The sequence below is a fragment of the Lemur catta genome, chromosome 22, assembly GCF_020740605.2.
Source record: "Lemur catta isolate mLemCat1 chromosome 22, mLemCat1.pri, whole genome shotgun sequence".
NCBI classification, from domain to species: Eukaryota; Metazoa; Chordata; class Mammalia; order Primates; family Lemuridae; genus Lemur; species Lemur catta.
The window spans coordinates 22,568,333-22,579,208 of NC_059149.1; the positions used below are offsets into that span (position 1 = coordinate 22,568,333).

The 10,876-nt window shown below is 49.5% G+C and overlaps 1 protein-coding gene across 1 annotated transcript in view; it reads right to left on the reverse strand.

Annotated features, from left to right (window-relative positions):
- The window catches only part of BIN3 (bridging integrator 3), a 40,319-nt gene extending 29,877 nt beyond the window's left edge, over nucleotides 1–10,442 (reverse strand). The window contains exon 1 of the mRNA XM_045535661.1: nucleotides 10,350–10,442. Coding sequence (XP_045391617.1) covers nucleotides 10,350–10,357 — 8 coding nt within the window. The 5' untranslated portion in view covers nucleotides 10,358–10,442. The remainder of the gene's footprint in view (nucleotides 1–10,349) is intronic.
- Nucleotides 10,443–10,876: the final 434 nt, after the last annotated feature.

Sequence of the window (10,876 nt, forward strand, 5' to 3'; positions counted from 1 at the left end):
ATGAATATTCAGCAAATATTTATTAAGGGCCACCTCTGTTCCAAGCACCATGCTACATGCTAGGGATATCAGGATGAATAAGACAGACTCATTCTATGATCTCATGGAGCTTATAGTCTAGTGTTACGCACCTATTAATAGCAAGCACTGGATGAATGAGTAAAATAAATGTGCTGCCCCAAGGGCCCTGTAAAATACTACACTGTAGTTTAAGCTTCCTGAAGAAAGCTACCCTTAGATAAGGCTCTATGAAGAACAAAGAGAGGTAGTATCATTGTCTTTGGGCTCCCAAATCCTTATATGACCCAAACAGAACCTAAAAAGGGTATCACCAGCCAGCTGGGGTCTAGGGACAGTACATCCAGCAGAGACAGAGAAAATGGAGAGGGCCTTTGGCCTCAGAAGTAAAGCCTGGTGAAGTTACCAGAGTACGGGTCAGGGGAAAAGGAGAGGGGTCTCCTGGGTTTACTCCGAGGCTGCTAGATGGCAGATGTGATCCTGCTCTGCCAGAGAAACAGGCAGAAAGTGGGGCAGGTGCCTTGATGGAAAGATGCGATTGTCTCTGCCACCGAAACAGGAGGGCATTCTCGCAGGAAGAGGTGGATGGCGGCCGGGAGGGGAAAGCATAGCACAACGGCACTCGGGCAGGCTCTCCGGCCTCTTCTTCCTTGGAAACTGGTTTCAGCCCCGGTTCTTGGCCCGTGGGCACGCAGGACCTCCTCAGGAGACATAGCTGCTTTCGGGAGCACAGCACCGCAGCCTCTCTGAGAGCTGCCCTGGGCCGGCAGTCCCCCAGGGCAGGAGGCTCACTGGGCTTCAGGACTCTCCTTCCTCCTCTTTCCTCTTCCCCCTGGCCTCAGCCTCTCCCCTTGGCATCGGGGGGTCGGCAGAGGTCCAGAGAGGAGACGGGGCCTGCTCCCCAGAGAAGCTCTATGCTCTGGAAGAAATCAAGAGGACTCTGAGCTGTCTGCCTCTGGAGTAGGAGTCCCAGCTCGGTTCTGCTTGCCATTCCACAAATATGAGCAGCAGAGGGCAGGAGAAGGGGTATTTTGGTCTCGGCAACAAATGGAGAAAACATTTCTCTCAATCCTCCCCTTCCCCAACCCCCAACGTGCCCCACCTCAAAGAAGAAAAAAAGTTCTGTGTGTACGGAGGGAAAGGGGGGGGGGAAGATTCTATTTTCTTTCACAATAAAGAAAAGTCAACAGGATGTTCTCCAAAGCTACAAATATACTTTTTCGAACAGTAAATATCTCTATTAGCAGCATGATGCCAGTTGGCTAATTCTGTCTGTCTCAGTAAAACCTTTCCAAAAAAACTCCTGCTCTTGTGTAATGTCTATTTACAAAAACAGCTCTTTTGCATTTTCAGTTTGCTCGGTTTCTCAATCTTTTGTTTCCTCACCCCCTCTACTGCAGAGGCAGAGATAAGAGGCAGGCCCAGATGGCAGTTGGGTGGGGATCCCCGGTCACCCCACTCGGTCCCTGCCTTGTTTGGAGAGTCCTCCAAGTCCATGACAAAGAAGAGTGGAAAGAGGCTGAATGTGCTTCCTTGGTCTTCCCCTTGGCCTCCAGCATTTGTTTCCACTGAGTGTGAGTGAGCCTAGGCCCGGCTGGGGGTGGAAGGAACCCTGAAATGATTCAGTCCACCCTGCCCCGTATCTTTCTGATATCTCGAGCTGGGCGAGAGATCCACAGTTTTGGGGGGGGAGGGAGGTGAGGGAGGTGAGAATGAAGGAGGGCTGAGCAAAGGGTAGGCGGCAGTTGATAGTGGCTGAAATCCTGGCTCCCCGGGGAGTGGTCTGGGCCTGAGTCACTGTCTCGGCAAGAGCAGGAAGGTGGGCGAAAGGCAGCAGCTTCTGCAGGCTGAAGGACACGCCCTCCTCCCCCATCCTTCTGTTACTCTATCCTGGGGTGGCCGCCTGCTCTGGTCTGAGGCTCCCGCCACCTTCACAATCGGAGAGAAAACACAGGGCCAGGGCTGGGCCAGGGCTCATGGAGAGTCATCTGGCTCCAGCCGAGCAGCTGCCTGTTGGATGCCATCCTCCCTGTCTGACAGGCCAGCTGGCCACAGTGCCAAAGGGCCAAGGGAAGTTCAGCCTGAGCAAGGATGTGCGTGACCCCATCAGAGCGGGCCACGGCCTGAGCTGGCGGAACGCATCCCTCTCCGGCGACTACGACCGCAGCCCTCAACCCCACCTTGGTCCCTCCCTAAACTATCTGGATCCGAAACCAGAGCACACAGCACACAACCCTGCCTCGCCGTACCGAGGAGGTATGCGTGTGTTTAAAAATAAAAGGCATGACTCTGACTGGCTGGATTTGTTACTTGGCCGTGAACAATCCTCCAGCTCAGCTGGGAGCCCTCCTTCCCCACCACTCCCAGGCTGACCCCTGCAAAGCAGACAGAATGAATCACACAACGTCAGGTCACCCAAGAGCTGGGAGCTCACCTCATTAAAGCAACCACTTATTGAGCATCTACTACTGCCGGATGCAGTGTAGGTGCTTCTGACCCAGCTGTTTATGAAAGTGGGCCCCTCCTGTACTCCGCAGGAGACAGCGCACTGGGCAAGGGGGTGGACCCTGGAACCAGACTGCTGGGGTTCAAATCCTGGCCCTGCCGATGACCAGCTGTGAGACTCTGACCTAAGCTGCCCGTGCCTCAGTCTCCATCATAAAACAGGGCAATAATCGACTCTTCTGGTAGGGTCTCTGAGGGCTAATGAGTTTAAGGCTTAAAACAGCCCTGACCCCCAGTAAGTCATCTGTACGGACCTGCTGAGAAGGGGGTGGGGGTGGTGTTTTGATGACGATGACCAAACGAAAGCCCAGGAGGGGTGATCTGCATAGTTACCCCCAAAATGGTTAGGAAGCCTGGAAATTATTTTTTCTGTTTTAGGGACAAGCAGCTGTCTCATATCATAATGTGCCACACCCAGGCATAAGCTACATGTCTTCCTAAAATTGAGTGGTGACTCCCTCCTGAACAGTGAAAGGATTTGTGACAGAAGGTTGGACCCTGGCGAACGTCGAACGGTCAAGAGAGGAAGACAGGCAATTCGAGGCAGTTTGGATTTTTTTTTTTTGAAGCTCTTTAAGAAACTTGTACATTTGATAGACAAGTTATCATCTACTCTCATTCCAATCTGTAAGACAAGAGAGGGTAGAAAATGGCTTTCCCCACCTTATCAGAGGGAACCATGAGGCATTCTGAGGTGAAAGGCTAGTCCTGCTTATGCCACAAGCCAGAGAGAAACCTCCAGTGGCCTCTGAGATGCATCAGACCAGCGTTAACTTCCGAGGTGCTATCTCTAACCTCGCTTTTGCTTGCCTCTTACCAACCAGGAATTATAAAGAGCTCTCACGCTACCTTTTCCCTCTTCTCTGCTGAAAGTCTGGCCCCTGGAAAGCAGAGGGTAGAAGGAGGAGGGTTGATAATGGAAGGTGACTTCTAGGTCCCCTCCCCGGATCATCCCCTCCTACTCCCAGGACACAGGAAGCAAGTATTCTCTGGCTTTGACAGTGAGGTCTGCCCCAGAGATGATTTAAAAAAAAAAAAAAAAACTATCATGAAATGTTGTAAACATGCCCAAAATTATAGAGAATATATTATAAATACTCATATGTCCACCACCTAGCTTTGTCAAATTCTAACATTAAGCCACGCTCTCTTAAAAATTTATTTTTTGTAGACATGGGATCTTGCCGTGTTGCCCAGGTTGGTCTCAAACTCCTGGCCTCAAGTGAACCTCCCACCTCGGGCTCCCAAAGTGCTGGAGTTACAGGCCAGATCTTATTTTTTATGCAACACAACAGTATAGATATGGCTAAGGCTCCCTGAGTATCACACCCTGATTCCATTTCCTTCTCTCCTTCCTTGTTAGGCTAGAGTAACCACTATCCTGAAATCAGGATTTATTATTCCCATACTTTTACAACATAAGTTTAAATCCACAAACTGGAGTACTGTATTACAGGTCTAACCTTTGTATAAATGATACAATGTCGAATGTATCAATCTGAAGCCAGCTTTTAATGTTCAGCATTATATTTCTGAGATTTGTCCCTGTTATTACTACACATAGCTCTATTTCACTCCTTTTAACTACTATGTACTATGTAATATTATGTAAAGATAGCGCAATTTAGGTCCCCATTCTCCAGCCGCCGGGCATCTACGCACGATGGCGCAGCGAACATTCCTGGTGCGTTTCCTGCTGCACAGGTACGGGAGTTTCCCTGTGGTAGAGGGGAGCTACAGCTCGGCTCCAATTGCAAAATCTCTAGTTTACACCCCTGCCACTGTACACGAGTTCCCATTGCTCCCCACCCTCAGATACTTGGCACTGTCAGACTTTAAAATTTTTGCCAGTCTGATGGCTATGAAATGGCATCTCATTGTCAGTTTAACCTGCTCTTTCTTCCCTGATTACGAATAAGACTGAAAATCTTTGCATAGGCTTTTGTCCACTTGGGTTTTCTTTTTTGGAAAGTGATGAACAGTTTTCAAACCTATGGAATAAGTTCTTACAAAAGACTCGGCCAGTGTTCTTCATAACTGCCCTTTCTGCATTTCTTCTTAGAACCCAGCAAAACGACCAAATAAACAACCCTATCTTTAGCTGGCTAGAGTCAAAGGTGTTAGCTTCCAGCCAATATTTGTAATGATATTCCTAGATAGGTGATTTTCAAATCGAGGTCCATGCAGAATACCTATCACTCACAGATCATTTAAACTGCCTCACACGATTCCATCGTATACATATATCAAAATTAGTCATGAAATTAATTGAGGTATCAGAGTGCATTGCACACATACTGTGAGAAACTTTTATTTCAAGTATAAGAAAGTGTGTGTGCTTGAGTTGTGATGTCAAAGGTATTTCTAACTGCAAGTTGTGGTCAAAAAATTTTGGAAGCTACCATCCAAGTTAGCCTCCCTGGCTCTATTCTTTCTCTTTTCTGGGCTATTCTGCAGGCCACCACAGAAATAATCTGACTAAATCACCGCTTTTGCTGTGCTCAAAAGCCTTCAATCTTCAAAAGCCTAGGCTCAATTTCAAGTCCCCAGCGTGGCTGAAAGCACCATGCAAGGCGGCCCCCGGCGGGACTGCCAACTCTCACCAATGAAGCCTCTGCCCAAACCACTATGTACTACACCAGCCCGGCCTCCCGACGGTCCACAGCGAATGCTCTTGGGTTGAGGTTCAGCTAAAATTACATCTCCTACTTGAAGTCTTTCTTGATGACGCCACGCTGACGTTTAGTGACTGGTTGTCCTTCCTTTGAATCCCTAGCACTTTCCACACACTGGCTGAAGACAGAGATCGATTCTTCCAGCCCTCTAAATGTCCCTCAACATTGAGTCCAGAGTTTTGCACATTATAAATTCTTAATAAGCACTAAGTCAACAAATTGAGTGCCATGTATGTGCATCACACTATACTGGGCACTATTTGATGGTTTAGCCATCAAAAGAGTGGCTTTGGGAAAACGACTCTAACAGCTTCACTGCCAACTCTAAAGACAACCTCAACAGACTTCCTTGAAGAGTTTCTAACACGTAAGAAAACACTCTTAACTAAGTTGCTGTGAGACTCAGATACTTGACTCTTCCAATTGCTCCAAGATCTGGATGGAGTCCCTTTCCCTCTCATTACCAACACCTGAAATAAGAGTGCCATGTTTGTGCCCAAAGCAAGGTCATGTACAGAACCTTACAGCCTCCTTACAGGGCCCTGTGTTCTAGGCACTGCCATGCTCTCTAGAGAGCAGGAAAAGCTTGGGGAGAGCGTGGCCCGTCCAAGGTCACAGGGGACATGAGTGGTGAAGCTGGCCCAGGGAGGGGGCCCAAAGTAGGAAGTAGCTGAGATGGTGACAGAACACCTAGAGGTCTGCAGGGCACAAGGACATCGTCTACCACTTGTGTGTGAAAACTGACAACTCCCTGTGAAGCACTACCAACCTGCTGGTGCCAACACATCCTCGGCAAGCCCAGTCAGCTTGGGAGTGGTCTCCTACCTTTGCAGTACTCTTGGTCAAGAGGACAGAATACTCAGGAGACGCCAGTGTTAGTTCCAGTTCTGCCAGGCACTCGCTGAGTGAATTCCAATGAGTTGCCAAGGGGGACCTGCACCGCACACTTCAAAGGGCAGATGTGAGGATGAAATCAGACAGCGGATGGCAAAGCTAGAAGCACTACACGAATGTGAGGGCAAAGGCATTCTAGAGAGAAGAGACTCCACCAAGAACATGTTTGAACCCAATAGATGGCTCTGTCAGACCCAGAAGTTTACCGTTCTCCCTTTATATTCCATTCATTGCATTTAACAATGACCTATTAGATACCCACCATGCTCATGGCAGCAGTGTGCACAAAGATGAAGGAGTTGTAGCTCCTGTTCTCATGGCGTTGATGCGGGAGGGAGGTGCACGACTGTGACACCTGGAAGAATGTGGAAGTGCCACAGGAGAAGCACAACGGAAGTACCAGGTGAACCCACCAAAGCGGTTTGTTGGGCTGGGGGGAAACAGAGAGGGGCGGGGAGCCGGCCTGACCTGGAAGGCACTTCTGTCAGTCCATTTAACAACAGCACTTCTAGGGGCACTTCATTTCAGGAAGTGGTTTGTAGGTTTTGCACGTTTTTAGTCTTAAAATTTTTTCTGAGCTGAGGCAGGTCGGAAAATGAGAAAATAGTCCTCATTCATACATTTAATAAACATTTACTGACTGCCAGGAACAGGGCAAGGAAATAGCAATGACCAAGAGACAGTCCTCATGCTGTCAACCCACAGGTAAGTAACAACCCAGAGACAAGTAAACCAACCAACCGAGCACAGATGCTCATGAAGGTCAGAGGAGGGGGACCCAATGCAGCCTGGCAGGGGGTGGTTTAGGGAAGACCCTCAGAGCAAGTGAAGCATGGTCCGACTCTTGAAGGATGAGTGGATGCTGGCTGGTGGGCAGAGGTGTGAATAAAGGAAAAGCATTTCAGGCAGAGAGGACAGTTTACACAAAAGAGCAGGGACAAGAGGGAACAGGGACAACTTGGAAAACTGCATGCACAGTAGTAGAGAGAGACAGCTAGATCCAGGAGGGCCATATAAGCCATGGTCCAGAGCCAGGCCTCTATCCTGAAGATCATGGTGAGGGTATATGCAGGGTGAGAACAGAAGAGGAAAAAAAGAAAGAATTAATCCTAAGGAATACCAATATTTAATGGGCAGACAGAGGTAGAAGAGCCCAGAGAAGTCAGAAAGGGATCATATCCACAGATAGTCTCCATTCTTTTCACAGCAGACCTGGGTGGCAGAGTGCCAGCTGGGGTTCCCCATCCTGCATTACAGATGGAGAAAAGAAGACAGAGAAATGTTAAATGCTTGGCCAGGCCACACTGTGAGCGAATGAACCAGAACCTGAATGCAGCACTCTAACACCTCGTCAAGCTTATCTGCCCTGCCTCGGCTTTCCTTGCTTCTCAGCAGAACTACTGGAGCCCTTGGCATAGGAGGCTGCCTCCAGCACTCCTTATTCCTCATCATTTAAGCCCAAGATGATCAAGGTGTGTGGTTCCAGGGAAGGCCACAATTCCTGGAGATGGCTAAGCTAGGTTCAGGTCACTATTCTTAATTCTACTTAATTCCCTCTCCATTCCATAATTAAGACACACACATACAGGAAGGGTAGGGGGAGAGGTAGGAGAGGAAGGGAAGGAGAAGGAGGGGGGGAGAGATGCATTTGGCTTGGGGCCAAGAAGTGAATCCACCATCTGAGCTGTGACTATCAAATGCCTTCTTCCTAGTAGGACAGACCACTAGGCCACCTCACTGAAAGGCAGATGTGTGGCTGGGTGGCTGCGTAGATGGTGCAGGAAGGCAGGTACTCACTAAATAAACATGGGGTGGGTGGGTTGCCTGCAGAGAGGAAGCAGAGAACAAAGGCTTCTCACTCTTCATGCAAAGTCCACAGTGTGCAAAGGGCATCAATGTTGGACATTTCTCACTGTGACATTTTGAAAGCCCAGCGTAGCCCAGAACAATGGTTACCCTCTGGGGACCATGGGCCCCTAGGCCTTATTTAATGATGGCTGGCATAGCCCAAGTACTTGGTGAACTTGACCTTGGGCATCAGCCTCCCATGGTGGCTCTACGTCACTCTGGTTTCTTCCTCTGCTGAGAATTCCAGTATCATATGAATGGATGAATTCATTCTGGGAGCAGGAAAACCGCTCTGCGAGTGAATCAGAAAGACCCAACCCTGCTCCCCTTGCCAGCCATTGAGCTGGGAACTGAGTGTGATTGTGTGCCCAGGCGCCGGTGCCATTCCCCTCTCAGGGGGAGAGGGTCAGGGTCCACGCAAGAAATGACGTAGAAACCAAGGAGGAAGAGAAAGGAATCTCAGCTTTGAGGGACAAAGCCACCCTTCTGGTTGTGACTTGCAGTCCAAGGAGGTACCAAGATGTGCCACGTACTGGTAAATTAGTTCTACTAGATTAAAATCTCAGCTCCTGCTAGACTCTTAGTTGTCAATTTCAATTCTTTCCACCTGTTATTTGTTAATTTCAATTCTCTCCAACCTGACAGACTTTAGGAAATGGGCTACTAGTTTTTCAGGAACTTTCTGCAAGACAGGTGGAAACAACTTGCCTCAGATCACCCAGAGAATCATTTGCCATTAGTGGTCTCGCCTCTTCTCCCAATTTGTGAAGACTGATTCAGTAAATGCCAATCTAAGCAACATAAAGCACCTGTACTTTCTGCCTGTTACTTCAAAAAATTAGGCAAGCGAACTCCGAAGATTCAAGACCCAGCAGGCAAGAGGATATCTACATCACAAAGTTGGGGGACCCAGGCTGCTGCTTAAAGAAAATAATTCCTCTAGGAAAGTGAATTAAAAAATCGCTACTTTGCCCATCTCTAATTCGGTTCTAACAAGACAGGGAAGTTAGCTTTTTAACGCTCCAGTTCCCTGTTGGGCTTCCTGGGGCAAAAGGTGGAGGCACGAGGAGCAGCTCCTGCTGGAGCTTATTAGGGCATCGCTTCGGGCTTCCCTGCACGTGCTGGCCCGGACTGGCTGACAGCTGTCCATCAATCTTAGCCTAAGAAGCAGGTGGGGGAGCGGACAGAAATGGTTTAAAGTTTACATTAGAGAGCTATCTTTGACACTGACTGACATCAGCTGCTTATGGCCAGAGCTTAGTCTGTATTGATGGCCAAACGTTAGCCTGCAAAAGACTTCCTGAAGGATATTCTACTCTCTTCATTCATTCGTAACTGGTTATCGTGCACTTTGCATAAACAAACAGGCTAGACTCCAAGGACAGAGTGGCACATATGTTCTCTATGCCATTGGAACTTGAATTCTAAAAGGGTTGATTTATCTTGTACCTCTCTGGAGGCCAATTTATTCATACAAGTACACTATAGTTCAATCCCCGAAGGTCAGAGGTTGTGGATATACAGGTCCTTGGGCCTGAAGGTAAGGTAAGGTCCTTGATACGGGCATCCTCTCATTAGATTAAAATCTAATGCCCTAGGAAGGCAGGCAAACCATGGTTCTCTCCTGTGAACATAAACAGTCGGGAGCAACGAAGAGGGATTGCCTTTTGGGCAAACTGAGTCTTACAAAATAAATCAACCATTAAACATTACGAAGTGTCTACTACGCGCCAAGTATCACACAGTTCTGCCGCAACTGGAGTGGTGTGATTCCACTGCTACTCGAAGATTCTCTGGCTTTTTTTCTCACGGCGTGATAGCTCCCAGAATCTTTAAGCTTAACCATGTCTATTTAGAAGGAAGGCAGTGAGTACTGGCCCTGGAAATGGTTAAAACTAGTCCAATCCCATCCTGCCAGGGTGAATGTGGAGTGTCATTCTGGCCCCTTCCAAAAGAGAAGCAAGTTTTGTCTTTCGAACACTGTTAAGGGGCGCAATGGGTAGTCGCCTGAAAGCGAGTGGGATCAGGGAACTGGACCCAGACTGCCAGGGTGACGGCCACAGCTCTGGGGCGGGGAGGGGAGATGCCCCAGGGGAGAAAGAACACACCGGCTGCACTTCAATGGATATTTAAAAAAGGAGGGAACAAGAAGTCCCTCACTTCAAAGAGCTGGGAGGAAACGGGTCTGGCAAAACAGGAGTCAGACGCAGGGTCCCACGCTAGGAGGGTCCCCGGCCCTTCTGCCAGGGAGTCCTGCTGAGAGATGGCGACTCCGGGAAAGCCCCGGAGGAACGACCCCAGGGCAGGGGCTGTCGGGCCCTGCTCTGGGGCAGAGGGGTCGCGCGGGCAGGGCGAGCACCGACGCAGGGGCCGGGCGCACCGCGGCTTCCCCGCCCGGGCCTCACTCACCAGCTCATGGTCCCCAACCTGGGCCTGCCGCCGGGGTCCTCAGCTGCAACTCGGTCCTCGGGGATCACTTCCGGATTCAGCTAGTCTCCAGGAAGTGACGTAGAGCACGCCCCCGCTGCCCGGAAGAGGCGGCTGGGAAGGCGGAGCCCGGCGCGTTAACCCTTTTGCTGCCGCGTACTCGCCGCGGCCTCTCCCTTGCAGGCGACCCTCTGGCTCTGGCCTAGGGCGGAGGCAGAGGGGCCTCTGGGGGCTTTTTTCCTGCTTTCAACGCTGACCACTCAGGGCCATTAACTGGCTTATTGCCTCCATCTTTCTGTCTGTAAAGTGGTTTCTAATCCAGAGACAGCAACCGCAATTGTCTATGGAGAAAGAGCCCCTGGAGACAGGGCGTGAGGAAGACTTGGAGTCTCCGCATGCTGTTTCTCATCTTTTAAATTTTGTAACCTGCACATGCATGACCTGTAACAAACCAACAAACAAATGGATCTTTCTCTTCCTTCGAGATGGCACAGGGCTCTGAATATCAA